General features: G+C 39.5%; 1 protein-coding gene and 2 long non-coding RNA genes across 4 annotated transcripts in view; 2 read left to right on the plus strand and 1 right to left on the minus strand.

Annotated features, from left to right (window-relative positions):
- The window catches only part of LOC115410973 (uncharacterized), a 21,725-nt gene extending 6,833 nt beyond the window's left edge, over positions 1-14,892 (minus strand). The window contains exons 1-2 of the long non-coding RNA XR_003934160.1: positions 14,780-14,892; positions 7,957-7,964 (exon numbers count right to left, since the gene is read on the minus strand). This is a non-coding gene — a long non-coding RNA (uncharacterized LOC115410973). The remainder of the gene's footprint in view (positions 1-7,956; positions 7,965-14,779) is intronic.
- Positions 1-19,489, plus strand: part of gfod1 (glucose-fructose oxidoreductase domain containing 1) — a 122,994-nt gene that overhangs the window by 122 nt on the left and 103,383 nt on the right. For both annotated transcript variants that reach the window (XM_030122835.1, XM_030122836.1), the window contains exon 1: positions 1-593. This exon is cut by the window's left edge and continues 122 nt beyond it. In XM_030122835.1, coding sequence (XP_029978695.1) covers positions 341-593 — 253 coding nt within the window. In that variant the 5' untranslated portion in view covers positions 1-340. The remainder of the gene's footprint in view (positions 594-19,489) is intronic.
- Positions 12,483-19,489, plus strand: part of LOC115410972 (uncharacterized) — a 24,316-nt gene continuing 17,309 nt past the window's right edge. The window contains exons 1-2 of the long non-coding RNA XR_003934159.1: positions 12,483-12,494; positions 13,221-13,231. This is a non-coding gene — a long non-coding RNA (uncharacterized LOC115410972). The remainder of the gene's footprint in view (positions 12,495-13,220; positions 13,232-19,489) is intronic.

Here is a 19,489-nt window from a genome sequence, read left to right on the forward strand (position 1 = left end):
TGTTTTTAATCCGATCCCGGTCCCGGTGTGGGGGATGGACCCAGACCAGAGTCCCAGGAGGGGGGGGACATACCGCAGTCCGTGCGCGGTGACGAGGTGAAGACCGAAATGGTGCGTTTGTAATTCTCACTTCGGCTTGAGGAAGCTCGGATCGGTATCTGTTTTCGAACCATCCTCCTGGTGTGAGTGCCAGTGCGACGGGGGAATGCATCCGAGCGGGTGTTTTGCAGCAGGTGGATGGCTAACCTGGCGGACTCAGCAGTCCAGGCTCCATCCCTGAAAACGAACCCAGAAACGACACCACACAGGACCGCGTCAGACATAGACAAAAAGCCAAGCCATGCTTCCCGGGGTCGGCGTGTTCGGTACCAGCCTGACTGCCAGGGTGATCATCCCGCTGCTCAAGAACGAGGGCTTTGCCGTCAAAGCGCTGTGGGGCCGGACGCAGGAGGAGGCGGAAGAGCTGGCCAAGGAGATGAATGTCCCCTTCTACACCAACCGGATCGACGACGTGCTGCTGCATCAGGATGTGGATCTTGTCTGCATCAACCTGCCTCCGCCTCTGACGCGGCAGATCGCAGTGAAAACATTGGGTGAGTACTGACGGTGGAGGGGTGTGGGATGCTGGAGGTGAAAAGGGTCCGGCCATATTTTTTGGGGGGGCGGGGGGGCTCGGTCTGTCAGGTTGTTGATGGCTTCAAAGTGGTCTGAGCTTCTTTGGATGCTACTGCAGCTCGTGTGCCTTTAAGCGAAGCAATGGACGTAGACATAGTCATAATCTACACAACTGAGTGTATTAGAGTGTACAGCTGCAGTTCCCGGTTGATTTTGTCATCGATTAATCTATGGATTAGTTCTTTGGTTCGATTAAACGATTATTTGAATAGTCAAAGAAGACTGTAAAACAAAGAAGACTGTAAAAATGTGAAAAAGACGTGTCTGAAATTGAAGATAAGATTACATAAGACTTTATTTACCACGGCGTATTAGGGTCCAATAAGAAAATAGAAACGCTTGTCACTATGGGAATAAAGTCGTAATATTTTGAGAGTAAAGTCGTAGTTTAAAAAAAAACTAACTCCTTATTTAACGAGAATAACATCGTACTATTTTTAGGAAAAATGTCATAGTATGATGAGAATAAAGTCATAGTTTTAAAAAACTCATTATTTAACGAGAATAAAGTCATAATATTTAGAGAATAAAGTCATAGTATAATAAGAATAAAGTCGTACTTTCAAACAAAAAAATCATTATTTAACAAGTATAAAGTCACAATATTTGAGAATAAAGCCATAACAGAATGACTACATGGATGATTATTTTTTAATCACATTTTAGATTATATAAAGTTTTTGTTAATTTTCACCATTTATTTATGACCTTCATGGATAAGTGTCAGTCAAGCATGTAACAAAATATAATAAATGAATCTATTAAAAAAAAGTTGAATATAAAATACTTTTTGACTCAGTGTAGATGTGTAGACTCTATATGCGTAGATATTACTAATGCATATTGGATGATTCTAATGAAGAGTAGATGGAATCAGGAAACTGACATTTGTAAACCCTCCTCCATTGTATGTCATAACTCTTGTGTGGATGCTACAGGAGGTTTATGGTTTTGAATCTGTGCAGTTTTCTGGTTCGTATCAGATATTTATTACTAATGTAAATCCACAGGACAAACAAAGTTCCTCTTTCAGGGTATGACCACCTCATTTTGTCTCATCTGGTCACAATCCTTCTCTTGTTCACATTCACTCTCCTTCATGTTTGTTTCTGTTTGTTCATGCTTTCCATGTGCTTGAATGAAAAGCATCAACAAATAAAGCATTAAAACATGTGATTTGCAACAACAAAGTAACAATAGAAAGGTTTTTCCATCGTCACACACTATCTGTCATGTTACCACACAGCTCTAGTGTGAAATAAGGTGATGATGGACTATGAAGTTCTTATTCACTCATTGAGTTTTTCAAGAAATGTTACCTAATGACCTGTGTTGACACATTACAGTATAATAAGACTGTCACCTCACTGTTATTACAGCTATTACACAAATCCATGAAAGGTCATATTTAGTTTTAGTTTTTCAGTCTGCATTTGTCTTACGTACTGATGATGTGTGGAATCGGTTTGATTGTTTTCCTGCGGAGGAAACAGAACTACTGGAGAGGCTGAATGTGGGTTAAAGCTGAGTATGGGGACTCCCCCTGAAGCCCAGGCCTCGGTCAATCAATAAATTTAACCCATTTTAGCAAAACTGACAGTTGCAGAAGTCCTCGGTAAGAGGCCTGCTGCAGAAAGCAAGAGTGGAACACAGAGAGGGGTGTTCTACTTTAAATCTGGAGCAGTGTAGCTTATTTTGGAGATCACATTTGGGAGATGTGAAGCTGCTGTGAAAGAATGGTGGCAAGGCTGTTGAGCTCTCCTCAGCAGGCTTTGTTTACACCACACTTTGGCAGCAGAACTCAGCTGGCACTAAGTTTAATAGGTCAGGTTTGTGTGGAGAAAACAAAAGCTCAAAAGATGCTTAAAGGACTAGTTTGGCATTTGGGAGAGTGAACCCATCTGCTTACTCTCTGGTTCTATGAGAAGATTCTCATTCTCACATCTGTATCATGAAGTCAGCAGCTCGTTAGCTTTGCATCATAAACACGGAAACAGTGTGTCCAAAGATAAAAAAAACAAAACAAAACAAAAAAACAACTGCCGATAGTTCAAAATCAAACAGCAGGCCCAAATTCCTCGTGTTTAAGGGCTTATATATATCTTCTCAAGGACAATTTACGTGTGTAATGTGTGTGAATCATTTTAGAGTTCGTTTAGTTGTCTTTGAAATGCTGATGTTTCCATCCCATTATGTCCTATTCAGTATTACAACAGCACAGGCCAGAAGTGTGTGTGGTGTAGTATAAGGTATATACTTGTACATGATATCCCATTTGGCAGTCATGTATGCGAAATGACATTCATATATTCATTCCAATACACACAACATTTTACATACCAGCCAATAAAACTAATTGCTAACAGTTTGATACATGCATAGTTAGTAGCAGAGCTGGGCGATCTGGAAAAAAAAATCATCATAATATTTTTTTCATATCAGACAATGTTAAAATGTATCTCAATATAAATCAAATCACTATTTTTGTCAAGCTTAAATTTTCTGTTATTCTTAAATTAGTTGTGAAGACATCAGAAGGTTATTTTTAATTTAAATATGATTTTCTTGTGTTAGAGGTTTAACATGTAAGATGTGCTGAAGAAGAACATTATACAACTGTTTCAAGTAAATGTAACAGGTACATATATTTAAAACTAAACTAAAAGTCTGACCAGCAGGCAAAAGCTTTCAAGTTTCAAAAGAGAACACAAACAAAACAGACCATCTTCAAGAAACAGTACCGGGTATATATATGTGGGGGTGCGTTCCTTAGCTGCCGTAACTGGCGTAAAACCAAAAGTGAAACTTAAGGAAAGGTGAGTGTTTGCATTCTTCGCATAGGCTGCATGTATTCATTTGATACACCTCCATATTGTATTGAAAGCCCCAAACCGAAACGGTTTGCATACTACTTTTCAGTAACATGGTCGCCCAAGTTCTTGGTCTCATTTTCTCCTGAGGGAACAGTCATTATCTCCTGCCGCAGCCCGAACATTAGCGTGTGTGCTGTGGCTGCTCTTACGCCTGTGCTGTGTGCATCAACCTAACTTGGCATGGCTTTAGCATGATTGGTTTGGTGTGGTGGTACTTAATTATGATTGGCTGTTCTTATATTTGTCAAAACATGGATGAATGAATTCTATCGAAATTGTATCGAGCATGTCTCATATTTCTGTCGAGGAAAACTTGTTTCACAATATATATATATCGTTATTGTTTTATCGCCCAGCCCTTGTTAGTAGCGTTAGCGTGTAACTCACTAATGTTGCATCCTTGGTCAGTCACAGTTTATTACAGTTGATGAAATTGTTTTTCAATGTAACACTTGGTACACACAGTATTTTAGCCTCATACACCTGCAAGATAACAGTTAATGGGGTTGTATGTGGGTTGTATGTTTTGGGTATTATTCAGAGTTTGTTCATCTGCAGAAAAAGGCATGACCAAGTGTCAAGGTGTTTGTCTGATTTCAGGCTTTGCATCGTAGGCTATATCCCTGTTGTCAGAAACATTTAAATATTAGTAAATGTCCACATAATATTCAAGGATCACAGTTTTTTTGGTAAGTAATAAAGATCCCAATGGAGTCCACTTGTCTTTAAAGAAGATTAGTTTCAGTTACAGTTTTATAGTTGGGAGTAGTTTTAGTGACTCACAGAGAATATAGTATGGAATAGGTCTTGCAACTGACTCGACTAATGTTGATTTCAGCAGTGTTTTTACAGAGATGTTTTCAGCTGTATTTGACCCTTGTTGATCCTTGAGATCTCCAGAATTTCTTTATCAAGTGGTTGGCAACATAAATTGCGCTATTTTCACTCATAAATTGCAAGGAGAATTGACAGAGATTAGCAAGAAATAGCTGGGTTTGTTCATTTCATATGGGTATGTATGAAAAATACCCATAAAGTCACTGGTGAGTCCCAGTGTTAACATCTAACTTTTTTGCCTGGACATTCCAGCATCAAGATAAACCCACTGTGGCTACATTCATTCTGTCACTGATGCCTTGTAAACAAAGCAAACAAGGCATTCTGTGGACAGACCGCATGAGCCAACGAGAGAGACAGGCATAAAGTATAGTAGATGTGTATGTATGTGTAGTGTTTATACTACTATCAATATGCACTAAGCTATGCATGTCATTCTTAATTTTCTTTTCATGAATATGCAAATTCTTGTGACACAGTTCAGATTAGAGATCTACCAATATGTTTTGTTTTTTTTTCAGGGCCGATACCGATTATTAGTAGTCAAGGAGGCTGATAACCGACAGTTGGAGCCGATATTCATTTGCAGTAAAAGTGAAAATTTTGGTGTCAGAATTTTGAATAATACGAACTCCAACACTTTGTTTAAACTTTAAATGCCTTTAAGCATATGTTTATTAAACAGCCTTTCCAATTTGCAACATGTTAGTTTTTCTTTTTTATATCTTAGACAATAGACATCTTTGTTTAAAAATTTTAACAAAAAGTGCACGGAGCTCCCAGGCTCAGCAGCATGTCTTACAAAGTTAAATGAAAAATATAACACATAAATAGTTCCCAAAAGTTTTCTACTGTACATAAAGTTTTCCAAAATTTCAATTTACTGAAATGGTATTTCACTTGTCTTTGTTTTAAGTTCAAACAAAAACAAAAAGTACAGGGAGTTCCCAGGTTCAGCAGCATCTCTTATAAAGTTACCTGAAAATTTAAATAAATAAATAGCTTCTTGAAGTTTTATAAAGTAAATAAAGCAAAGTTAAATAAAATTTGTATAATTAGTAGTCCCAGTTGAGTAGCACCAGATTGTGGTGCAAAAAGCAGAGTTGTTCAGCGTGCTCTGTAGTAAGACTGCAATTGCTTTGGATTGTGTTTTCTTTATAGCAGCTGGAAAGAACACATACTGAAGGAGTGAACTAGCCCAAAATCTCAAAATTGACCACTGCATGAAAAATCTGTGTTTTTGCCTGGCCTGTCTCGCCTTAAACAACCATTATTGCCCTACAGTTTTCTCTCAGACAAACAGTGCTTTGCTGTCAGTTTCTGGAGCTTCTCGTGTGGCCTATACACGCAGTTCTCTAGCCATCCCCTTCACGTGCTATCCTGCGATAAAACTAATTTAGTGTTTCCACTGGTGATGTCTTGCCATGGCGCAGCACCACAACTCTGCTTTTTGGCACAGCGCCACAGCAAAATCCTTGCTGCCACACAATATATTTCATACAAAATTAAAGCTGCAAGCAGCATTGGGCGGGACCTCAAACCGGGCGTTCCGCCTCCCATGCGTTCCGCCTCTCATGCGTTCCGCCTCCTGTGACCATCAACACCTCAGCTCCACTCACACCTCTCCGTCCCAATACCAGCTCCCACCCTTTTGTGTCCATCCTCCTTACATCCCTACTGAACACCAGTGACCCTTTGCTGAGACCACCATCACCTTTAAATGAGACTTTTATTTTGAAAACCCTACTGTGCATATGTACGTGTATGTGAGAGACAGAGTCAGTTTGAAAAATGAATTGAAACTGTATGAATAATTGAGCATAAAAGTGATGATTTAAAACATTTATGGCTATTATTTTGGAAAAACCCCATTGTGTGAGCATGTGTGTCTGTGAGAAAGAGTAATTTTAAATGAAGAAACATTGTACAAACAGTTGAGCATTTGGTCATAAAAATGAAAATAACTTATTTAATAGTCATTATTTATTATTTTTGATAAGGCTTTTATTTTGAAAAAAAAAAAAAAAAACATACTGTGTACTTTTTCCTCTGTGTGCAAACTGCCACATACCCACAATGAAATGCAGCAAACCTCTGTTTATGAATATGAAGGGCAAAAAAGGCAGTTCTACCAGGGGATCGAACCTTCGTCCTCTGTATGACAGTCCAAAGCATTATCCACCACACTATCCAGTCACATTACTACTGACTGACTTATTAGATGTCATAACAGAAAGGCCAATCTGTCGAAGTGAAAAATAAAAGGTAAAGTACTGTTTTTTTTTTGTTTTTTTTTTTCAATGTTTTTATTGCAGTTTTTTTGTTTCCCATTCAACAAAACAGTTTAGTTACTAGTATACTTCATTTTCTTTTCTGCATCCCTAGTAAGAAGGCAGTTTAGAGCTGAGCTAAGTGTAGTGATTTCTTGCCACAGTGATGGTGAAGGGGAGGCAATATATGCTTTATCTTTATCTGTCAATTCACTCTCTGAAGATTTTTGCTTTTCCTGTCTTTGGTGCTTCTTTTTTGCAGAGTATGAAATAATTAAGCCTCGCCCTTGACCTTACGTGTTTCCCATAAAATGGAGGCATTGCTGGCCGAATGAGTATTAATTGTCAGAAATGCTTTAAGTTCAGTAGAGAAGTGGGATGTAAATTTCTCATCTTTAAGAATAAGAGTATTAAGTCCCCAGTGATGAGACTGATGTAGTGCTGTTTTGAGATTAATGTCCATAATTACTCTAGTGTGGTCAGAAATAATTATACTGGTTATGTCACATGACAAGACTGAATATAAGTCAGTTCTTGGCAGACAAAAGTAATCAATTCTGGTTTGGCACTTATGTGGGGCAAAGAAAAATGTGTATTGTTTATCAGAGGGGTGGGTATATCTCCAGGCATCAATCAACCCAAACTCCTCACATAAAGCATGAAGTGTGTTGGCCTGAGGAGAAGGTGCCATGGTACTATGTGGGAATCTGTCAATAAGTGGATTTAATATTAAATTAAAATCACCACCAATGATAACAGTGGAAGTAGAAAGAAATGGAGCCAAGTCTAGAAACAGTTTGGTCAGGAAGGTAACTGGGTGGACAGGTGGGAAGTACACATTCATTATTACAATAATTTGATCTTGCAAAATTCCTTTGATTATAACATAACGATCCTTTACATCCTTAACACAGTCAGATATTTTAAAAGGTAGACCTTTCTTTATCAATACTGCTACACCCCTACTTCTTTTTGTAAAGGATGAGAAAAATATTTGTCCAAAAGGCCCCTGTTGTAGCTTTAAATGTTCTTTATCATCAAGATGTGTCTCCTGCAGCAGAGCAGCATCTATACTCTCCTTCTCTAGACATGTAAATATTTTCCTCCATTTAATAGGGCTATGGACACCCTGTACATTCCAGGTACATACTCGTAACTTATTCATTATTGATGTTATTCATAAATTGTATTAAGCATATTGAGCTAGGAGATCCACCACACTCCTGGTTAAGAAAAAACAAGAAAATGAAAAGGGAAAGAAAAAACAGAGCTGTGTAAGAGCATAACATAGAAAACACAACATTCAGAACTAAAACACAAAACAGTGATTTGGCAACAACCCTACTGAACATTTATGGATAACCCGTCCATCTTGTGTCTGCGGCTGAAAGCCGACAAGTGAAACAAGTGCTTAACTCACGCCTATCCATAGACATAAACACAGTCTGTCAAGCACACGGCGAAGTGGAACATTTTCATCTGGCTAGTTATAAGCAGTAGAAGATAAAACAAAAACAGTCAGTCAGAGAGGCCTGAATTTGGCAGGTACTCACATCGCATCATGAAGCATAGTCCTGGCCTACTGTTGAAGAAAATAGTCCAATAGCTCCAGGAATTTACGGCAGCGATTCCACATAAGTCGCAGCTGCCTCAGGTGTATTAAACCTCTTCTCCATACCACTGATGGTCAGCTTCAGCGTACCGGGATATAAAAGCGCATAATCCACATTCTTCCTCCTCAGACAACTCTTCACCTCATCAAAAACCTTTCGTTTTCTGGCCACCGCCGCCGAATAATCGTTGAAGAGGGAGATTCTGATCCGGTCCGCTGGCTGGTTCGGTTCTGCAGCAAGGCGTCGGGCTGCGGCCATCACTCGTTGTTTATCAGCGAAGTTATGAAGCTTGATGATGATGGGTCTGGGACGTTGGTTAGTGCCTGGCCTCAGTGCTAGGGAGCGGTGAACACGGTCCAACTTGATCTTCCCGGTTTTAGTGGTGAGATTGAGATAAGAGGGGTGCCACATCTCCATAAAAGTGACTGGATCCTTTCCCTCTGTGCCCTCCGGTAATCCGACCAAACGAACGTTACATGTGCAGCTGCGGTTCTCCAAATCATCTATATGGTCTGCCATGTCGGTGACTTGTTTCTTGAGTTTTATCACTTTAGCCTGTAAGGATTCCATGGTGTCCTCCACGCCCTAGATCCGTGTTTCAGCATCCCCGAACCGAGTTACCAATGCCTGCATCTGAGATGTTTGTTCACGTATTGCAGCGAGCACTGTGTCCACTTTAGCATCAAATGACTTTGTAATGTTGTCCGTTATCTTACTCAAAGCTAAAAGAATACTAGGGTTCACATCACTCCTGGCTTCTCAGCCTCGGCAACAGTTTCTATTTTGCTAGCTTTTTCATGTTCAGCCGCAGCGGACTCCATGCTAGCCTACATTCCTGCAGCAGTGTTTTTCTTGGATTTGGTCTTCGAGTTTGGCATTTTTGAGAAATAATCATCCAGGCTCATTATAGAGCAGCTTCAACTTATGCATGTGAAGTTTCACTAGGTGAATACGTAATTTAGATGGATATTTCAGTAAATCTCACAAGATCTTAGCAAGACAAGGTGTTCATTCTACGACGCCATCTTGCCGACCAAGTTAAAATACTCTTTAAACAAATCGCAATTATTCCATAACCGTAGGTCCTATCTCTAAAATTCTTTCACTTTTGGATTCTGCAGACTTGTGGGAATTTAATGATGTAAAAATTGTGTGAAAAAAGTCTGAAATGAATAAGCAGTAATTGCAGGAACGTGGAGTAACTTTGAAAGCCAGATTGCTAACTTCCTGTTGGCGTTAGCTCATGGGTGTCAGTGTATGATTTGTCGGGCTTAATCAGACCAACATTTTGGCATTTGTTTCATGTGTCTGTGGCCTTCCTACTGGCCGCTAGTGCAGTTTTTATGTGTTTTTTAGTACATAGATGGTGCTACAGAGTCCATTTTGGCACCCAAGGGGTTAATTTTGACATTGTATCAAACATTTTACCAGCCATGACATGTCTACCAACTTTGGTGAGTTTTTGAGTATGTTAAGGGGGTGAAATGGCACTTTAAAGTGGAAAAAGTATGGAAATAAACGAACTGTAATAAATCAATAACCGTACATGCTATCTCAAAAATTTTTGCATGTGAGAGTTCCGGTTAGTCCCATGAATGGATAGATATATAACATGTGGGGGAAAAGTCCAAAGTGAAAAATGAGTTCCAGACATCGCAACTTTCCAGGCTCATAAAAAAAAAAAACTAAGGCAGTTCTGAAAAAGTTGCAAGATTTGCTTTTTTGAGAAGGGTTCACTCTATCTTTTGGTGCTATTTAGAAGTCAATACGACAAATGGTGTCAGACGACTTAGTTTTAGAAATTTTATTTTGAAAGGCATATTGCAGACTTCCTGTTGGAGATAGGTCATGGGCGTCAGTGTATCATTTGTAGTGCATCATCCAACAAACATTTTGGCATTGGTTTCATGTCTGTACGACATTCCTACTGGCCACTAGGGCTGTTGCCGTTTTTTTTACAAAGGTGGTGCTGGAGAGCACATTTTGGCACCTATGGGGTTAATTTTTACATTTTATCAAATTTTTTGCCAGGTCTGACATGTGTGCCAAATTTGGTGAGTTTTTGAGCATGTTTAGGGGGTCAAAATCCAGTTCAAAGTAGCAGAGTAAGAATAATAATATAAAAACGAATGAAAAACGATAGGGCCTTGCTTTCAAGGCAAGGCCTCTCACTGTGAGTGAGAGGGCCTTACCTTTCGGCTCAGTCCCTAAAAATCATCACCGTCACATTAGAGGTATTATACATACAGTATGTATAATATATAATAGGCCAGGACAAATGTCCTGCCCTCTCAAATGAAAGTTTGCAAAGATTCAGGAAGTAGGGAAAAGGTAAATGAACGTTAAGTTTCACTTTCACCCCCCCCCCATAGTATTATAAGTATAACAGAAACCGACCCCTCCCACACACACACACACACACACACACACACACACACACCAGGATTATGTCACTGTCAAACCTTGGCGTTTGCTTTTAATTACAATCTAAACTTGTCCTGCACCAGTAAGTTTGCAAAGATTCAGGAGGTAGGGAAAAGGTAAATGAGCGTTGCTTTTCTCTTTCACTTCCGCGGACCGAGAGAGACGCGGCTGCATCAGAGCCAAAATAACCCAGTTTGAAATTGATCTCTTATCAGCCGTCGGATTAAAAAAAAACAATATGTGTCAAAATGCCAAATATCGGCCGATTATTGGCCGACCTCTAGTTGTGATATTTTCCAGTCTGAGGGTTTGCACAAACTACCGATCCTGAGCTAGAATGCCTAATCCTGTCCCAATGAACTACAACAAATTAACTAAAATACTGTTTGTTCAAATTACCCACTGGGACACAGCTGAATAGATTGATTACAGGTTGGTGGCTAAAAGGTCAAAGATCAGGGCTACTACAATCTTATAAGAAATACATTTTTGGCCACAACTCAAGACAGAACAAATTATTGCAAACAAATATGTAATTGGATAAAAAAAATTAATGACATGGAAATGTTTTCCTAACCAATGGGTCAAAGATTAATCACAAAATCTCAGGGATGTCTCCAGGTTGTTTTTTTTTTTTTTTTATTAAGCACAAACAAACATTTCTGCAATAATTCAAGAATTACAACCAAATTCTACATGTTTAATGGAATAAAGTGATGATCTTATGACATTTTACACTCGAAAGGTCAATGGTCAACTTCACTTTGACGCTATATTGTTTTTGCAAAAATACTATTCAACTCCATGCTTATCTGTAAATGTAAAATCTAACACACACTTTAAGTTCCCAGAGCCGAAATCAGAAGGAAAAAAACACACCTTCTGCAGCTGTCTCCTCTCAGTCCATATAAAATACTAAATATACACTCAGATAACCTGAAGTTGTCAAAGCCACTTTTTCAGACTTTTGTGTTGAAGCTTCTGGCCAGTGACTAGTCATTGTAGCTGCCTGTCATATATTTAGCCCCCTTCCTGTGTGACATTTGGGATAGATTTTCTGTTGCCTGAAAACAGAATCTAAAGAAATGTACAATTATGGTTTCCTCTTAGACCACTGCTGAAAGAAAATTATGAATTTTTGTCCAGTGATACTAAAAATCAGCCATACAAGTTTAATACCTGAGTCTGGGAAGACATGTATGTGAGCTTCAACTTTAGTAAAATAGACAAAAAAGGCCTTTGTTAGTGTCCCAGAGGGCAGGAGGATGTTTATAACTGTTTGATACAGTGACATATTGTTCAGTCCTTTGTTAAACACTTGTGGAGTCAAATAATTCCCTTTAATATCTGAAATGGTGATGACACAATCCCCATCCAACATTTCAGCGCCTTGCGTCACTCCAGTGCATGACGCCTCTAGGAAAGTATTATGCAGGAAGCCAGCTGTGAAAACGCAAAACTTGACTTCCTCATCCCTCATTTGTCACTTCATGTGCCAAAGTTGATAAATGTGATCATTTTGAGAGTGTCATCTTTGACTTTGAATGTGTTGTTCTCTATCATGATGTGTGTTTTAGACTATTTTACATTTTAACAGAGCTGCCCTGAGGCCAGTACATCTTACGTACTGAAAAGGGAATGGGAGTGTTCTCAGTAGTTTGAGATGTCATTCTTTAGTGAGTATAACTAACCGCAAAGTACCTGCACATAGTATCAATACAAATGCGGTGTTATTTGGCTCCTGTCTTCACTACATTCTCTTTAAAACTGTATTATCAGGCATGTGGTTGGACTGGTAAAATGTAAAGCTATATTGTAAACCCTAGGGAGAAGAGAAAAAGGGAAATGGAAAAATACTGCTACAAGCTGATCAGGTTGAACTTGAGTAGGTTTGTGACCTCAAACCCGCGATCTTGGTTTCATTACAGCAAACCAGTCAGTCTTGTTCAGCCACATCTCCTCTTCCATCGTCTTTCACATGTCTGTTCTTTTCTACTACTATGGCATTCCTCAGGCGTCTAATGTCACTTGGTGCTTTCTTGGCAGCATAGGGAACCTTACGCTGTCTATACACAGATGCACACACACCATTCTGAGTTTAAGGACAGGCTTGCGTGAGCATTTCTTGGCCACCAGCTTGTGAAAGTGTTATTTTATAAGCAAGAGGAGATGGAAGCTCCTTTGGTCTGTATCTGTCAGATCTGTGTGAATGCATTAGCATATCCTATTCACCATGTATGCCTGAGGAATGCTGACTGACGACTCTGTGCTAGATCCTTACACATGATACAGTTTAGTAAAGTGCTATTAAATTTCCTTGTAAGAACCTTTAAAAAAAAAAAAACATTTTAAGATTTCTACTACAGAGGAACATGAATGTGAATGTGCTTTGTAACAAAAGACTTTGACATAAAATGTTCAATTACTGAAAAAAATAAATACAAATGTGAAAGTTAAGAAACTTATTAAGAACGTATCTAGTGCATCAGTGATCCCTCAGATTTAATAGTAATTAAAAGGAAATTAAGAAAGAAAAAAAGTGAAACAAAGAGTAAAAATGTGACTCAGATTTTTTTTTGCCAGAAATGCAACACAAATGAATGTTAATTATTGTTTATCTGCTATAACATTAGCCTAAGTTAGCATATAACAACTGCTAATAAGGTAAAAATAGAGACTGTTGTGAAAAAAGCTAAATTCATGACCTTATAAATGCTGTTTGAGTAAAAATGCGACAATATGATAGTAATAGTTATATTAATGCTGTCATGATTCTAGAGGATCTACAGACAAGGTGAAAGGAGCAGTAGTGCTAATCAAGCTGGTAGCAAATGTAGCCAGCCAGCTAATGTAGCCTATTTAAGGATACTGCATGTTGAACAGAAAGTTTGTTTTGGATGGCAAAATGATGTTATGTATGTGCTGTTAGTTGTTGAATGATTTTTTTTTTTTTTACATTTTCAACATATTTCAAATTACTGAAAGATTTTTTTTAGTTAGTTTTATTTCTGGCACAGTAAGACTCTGCTTTCAAAATTTTTCCTCCAGTGAAGTTGCAGCTGAATTGGGTGTATGTGAAATAGATAAGAGGGAATCTGAGAGCTGCACAGAAATGTAACCTGAGCAAGAGTTTCAGGTGCACTTTGTGTCCCTGTGTGCAGTTTTGTTTTGACTGTAGGAGGAGAAAGCGGTGCACAGTGACTCTTCAGCTTGGCTCTGTGTGACCTGAACAGTATGACAGTGATGAGCAACAAGCCCGACTTCTAACCTTTACTGGAATGACGCTGATGCAAAATCCAACTCTTTCATCAATGTGATTATGAAATTTAATAAATTCTGTAGTGAAATAAATGGAACGTAAACCACGAGGGGGCTGAAAAGGTCAAGCAGTAATGAAATAATGACTAATCCCACATGACTTCTTAATAGGGAAGCTGTCTGCATTTTAACTATTTTTTTCTGATGAATCTGAGTTGTCACATCACTGCCAGTTCATGTCTAGACTAGATACTAGGGTTGTTATAATGTCATGGTGTTACGATTATTCGCAATTTTTAATCAAGGCTAATGATTTTGTCTTCTGTCTGTTTTGTCTTCATTTTGTCCTCTGTTAATGTAATTATACTTTTCTTTTTTCTTTTGTTCAGACAAGGTGTAGTTTTCTAGATGTTACCTGCTTGACATCTACCTGCTGGCATCTATCTGCTGATTGATCTGTCGAGCCAGCCAGCTGATAAATGACACGTCAGCAGCACGTTGGATGATGATTCTGAGGAAAACTGGAGTCACAGTCGAAACTGTCAAGCCGCTAACATCTAAAAAACTATACCTTGTCTGAACAAAAGAAAAAAGTAAAGTATAATGCGATTTTAAATGTTTCGGTTAATTAATCGCCAAGGCTGCCAATAACTGTCTCATAAATTACAGTGGATTAAGAGTGCAACTAAAGACACACCAATATGTGCTTCCCGCATGGAACGAAAGCAATGTTACAGAAGCATTCAACATTCCATTAATGAAAATGACAGAGAAGGAACAAGCTGACTGTCTGTCTCAGGGGGCGGATGTCTTTCTAAACTGTCTTGACTGTAAATATATTTTCAATGCGGGCTCACTTTCATTTCCATACAGTTTGCATTTGCTACAGTCATCTACGCAGCTTCAAGCTACTATTGCGCAACCCATTCATAACAGTTTGGTTTAAACAAACATCCTGCCTCCTCAAATGAAAGTTAACGAAATTCCACAACAGCAGGAGATGAAGAGGAATTAGTAAAGCATGTACGTTGTAAAGATCCCATAAGTCATTACCTATATTAATGATGTCTTTTGAATACGCATCACTTTAAGACCTCCAGCAGGGGTGAAATACACCATATTGCCAAAAGTACTTGCTCATCTGCCTTGACTCGCATATGAATTTAAGTGACATCCCATTCCTAGTCTATGGGGTTCAATATGACGTCGGTCCACCCTTTGCAGCTATAACAGCTTCAACTCTTCTGGGAAGGCTGTCCACAAGGTTTAGGAGTGTGTTCATGGCCGTTCTTCCAGAAGCGCATTTGTGAGGTCACACACTGATGTTGGACGAGAAGGCCTGGCTCTCAGTCTGCGCTGTAATTCATCCCAAAGGTGTTCTATGGGGTTGAGGTCAGGACTCTGTGCAGGCCAGTCAAGTTCATCCACACCAGACTCTGTCATCCATGTCTTTATGGACCTTGCTTTGTGCACTGGTGCACAGTCATGTTGGAAGAGTAAGGGGCCAGCTCCAAACTGTTCCCACAAAGTTGGGAGCATGGAATTGTCCAAAATGTCTTGGTATGCTGAAGCATTCACAGTTCCTTTCACTGGAACTAAGGGGCCAAGCCCAGCTCCTGAAAAACAACCCCACACCATAATCCCTCCACCACCAAACTTTACACTTGGCACAATGCGGTCCGACAAGTATCGTTCTCCTGGCGACCGCCAAACCCAGACTCGTCCATCAGATTGCCAGATGGAGAAGTGCGATTCGTCACTCCAGAGAACACGCCTCCACTGCTCTAGAGTCCAGTGGCGGCGTGCTTTACACCACTGCATCCAGCGCTTTGCATTGCACTTGGTGATGTATGGCTTGGATGCAGTTGCTCGGCCATGGAAACCCATTTCATGAAGCTCTCGGCGCACTGTTGTTGAATTAATCTGAAGGCCACATGAAGTTTAGAGGTCTGTAGTGATTGACTCTGCAGAAAGTTGGCGACCGCTTCGCACTATGCGCCTCAGCATCCGCTGACCCCGCTCCATCAGTTTACGCGGCCTACCACTTCGTGGCTGAGTTGCTGTCGTTCCCGAACATTTCCACTTTCTTATAATACAGCTGACAGTTGACTGTGGAATATTTAGGAGCCAGGAAATTTCACGACTGGATTTGTCGCACAGGTGGCATCCTATCACAGTTCCACGCTGGAATTCACTGAGCTCCTGAGAGCGACCCATTCTTTCACAAATGTTTATAAAAGCAGTCTGCATGCCTAGGTGCTTGATTTTATACACCTGTGGCCATGGAAGTGTTTGGAACACTTGATACTGATTATTTGGATGGGTGAGCGAATACTTTTGGCAATATAGTGTAACTTATTCATCTTTTAATCTTCACCTGTGGAGATTAAAAGGCCAACATAGAGCCAAACAAAGACTTATTTTGTCTTCTGCTTATTTCCCCTGCTGATGGTTAATCCGCCCATGACCCTAAGTGCATTGTAGCTGGTCGCTTTGGAAAAAATAAGTGAACTGTTACAAAGTTTCACTTTCACGTCTGCGCGTACCTCACAATAGGTACGCGCAGCATGGACCGCACCCCCACATATAACCCCTGCAAAATAATCATAGTGATTGTGAAACCACGATTATTTCCCTGATGATAAGCGTAGCACCAAAATCTCTAATCATCATTCCTACTAGATACACAGTGTAGTTGAGAGGGCCATGGAGAGGCTTCTTCAAATATAAAATGAATCATCAGTGATATTGTCATGAGGAGTGCAAGAATGGACTCGTGCATGGTGCTGAAGAGAGCAACGGGGTTTATTAACAGAAAACAAACATGACGATCAAACAAAACCTGAGAAAAGATAACTTCAGAGTCCACAGGGTCACAGGTTTTGGTGGTGAGAGAGTCTGGGAATGGCTGTGAAGATCCATGATGGTTTGAGAAGCAATGATCTGGCACCACACTGGAGCAGAGGAGCCCCTTATAAGAGGTTCTAATGGAGATGTGCTCCAGGTGCGGTGCGCAGCAGGTGAGTTGGATTGTGAGGGAGGCGTCAGTGGCAACGCAGAAGCGGACTGTGACAGATATCATATGTCAGGACAATGGGTTCTGAGCTGCAATGCCAGACGCTCACTCATCCATGCGCAAAGAATCAGACCGTTACATCTAAGAATAGCTTCTCATACTCATGATGTGTCAATAATATTTTGCAGCAATTAAGTGGGGAGTAGTTAGTTAGACAATTACCTGTCTCTCAATGCTTTATAAGCCACTCACATACCATTAAAGAAAAACTACCGGATTAGGTTTCAGTGACTGATGTTGACCCAAATTTCAGTATTCTCCACCAGGATGCTCAGTGGGAGCTGTAACAAAATCTGTACAAGAGTTTCCTCAAGAATGGCTGCCACAGTGTGATACAGGGCAGGTTTTCTTTGATATGTCGGTAAAAACAAAAGGTAAAATCAGAGAATGAAATGACAAGAAAGCAGACAAAAGCTAGTCTGCTTTCTAGCAGACTAGCTAACCATAATCTGAAACAGGCTTTTTATGAGGAGAGGAATACTGTAGCTGAATCAGCTCATTGTCCTTCATGTGGAGCAGTTCACAGCCAACAATCTACACTCCTAGGAAAAACTATGGAGATCTGAAACCTGTCTCTAATACTGAGAAGAAATTAGTCATTCAGAGTCAAGAATTACTCAAGCCTCATGCTTTTGAAGATCAGATAGCGGACTGCTTTTACTTCCTGCTGCATTAGGAGGCACAGAGGTACACCAAAATGTGGTTGTTGCTTCAAAGCATCAAATGCAGACAGAACTCAGGAGAAAGCTAAACCTGTCACTAAAAATTAAGGGGAGTTAAATACCCTGTCTTATGCTCACCAAGTAAGGCCTATAGGAGAATCTAAAGGCTGCAGTGGCTGGCTGCAGCGTCATGCAGAGCATCACAATAGAGAATTTATACAGCCCTATGAGTTTCAAGAATTGTGCATCTGTTTAGTCCTGCTATCCAAGTGTTACTATAACTCCTTTATAACTTTTTTCTTTTGCTTTTCTCACCTTCACACTTTCCTATTCACCAAGTTTTAGAGATCTATAAATACAATTTAAACAGATGATGTTTTTGATGTCGAATAAGATTCTGCATTCAGCTTTTTTTAAAATCTCTAGTTCACAAAAATAAACAGATAATATCTGTGCAGAATGTAGATGTATGTGTTTCAGTTTATTCAGACACCTTGTCATTCAGAGCTGACCTGAACCAGGATAAACACAGATATATGTTCGGTTTGTATTGATATGTATTCTGTGTCAGTCAGCATATGACGAGCACTTCAACACCTGCTGTGAAAGGCCGCCCAAGGGCAAAGATCTATTTATAAGTGGACTGCAAAGGGCAAGTAGGCGTAATCATAAATACATGTTCCCACTGATACTCTTATGCAACTGCACTTCCGACTGGTGATGAGCTCTTTGGGAGCACACTGAACATTTTAAAGGGCTAGTGATACATCTCATAAATTATACTATGGCCAGCTGTAATCATCTAACTTTATATCTAAGTTTGTTTGTTTTTTTGTTTTTTTTTCTTTTTAATTTAATTTTATATTCTTTACACAAGGCCAGGCCATGTGCACATTTCTTTAAGATATGAAAGGATCATTAACACTGGTGAATGTATGTGTTAAGGACCAAGCAGTAATGCAGCAAGGAGACAGGATTACAGGCTTCAAAAACGGGGTTTTTATTCACACAACAAAAGACCAACAATATTACAAATCAAATTTTCAAAAGATTAGGCCTTTAAAAGAGGTCAACATAACTTTACTCATAAAGCAATAACTGAAACAGGAAATGTGAACAGAGCAATCTGACCCAACACAATGAGACAAAGGGAAACACACACAAACACACACATATATATATATATATATATATATATATATATACACACACACACACACACACACACACACACACACACACACTGGCTTGGCCAAACCATATAACACAAAAGGGGCAAATGAGATGGACACCAAAATACCACTGAATACAAAGAAAAGCTACACTACACTAAACCCCCCCATGATGTCACAGCTTGTGGTGCAGCCTTGATGAGCTGGCAGAAGTATTTAACATTGCTCCACCCTCGGGCATACCTTTTCCCCCATACCAGGAAGGACTCCCAGCATGCTCAGTTACTCAAAAACAAAAGAATATAAGGATTAATATAACTAAAAATAACCAAATAATATAAGTAATTTTATCACCCTACAGTGTTGTTATGTGTGCACACCATAAAAACAGTGCAAGGTTAAAATAAATACAAAATGAACTAAACTGTGTATGTTAAATGACTGAATGTGTGGTTGGCTGCAACTGAAATGACCATGTCATGATGATACACTAAAAGTAACTGAAAATGAGAATATACAGTGTGGAGTGATAAACCAATGAGGGTGTGTTCTATATCACCCCTGTGTGGCTGTGGTCATCACAGTATAAGGTGCAAGCAGCATCTATTTAGATTAGTTTAAAGAACCAG

The sequence above is a fragment of the Sphaeramia orbicularis genome, chromosome 20 (assembly GCF_902148855.1).
Source record: "Sphaeramia orbicularis chromosome 20, fSphaOr1.1, whole genome shotgun sequence".
Classification (NCBI taxonomy): Eukaryota; Metazoa; Chordata; class Actinopteri; order Kurtiformes; family Apogonidae; genus Sphaeramia; species Sphaeramia orbicularis.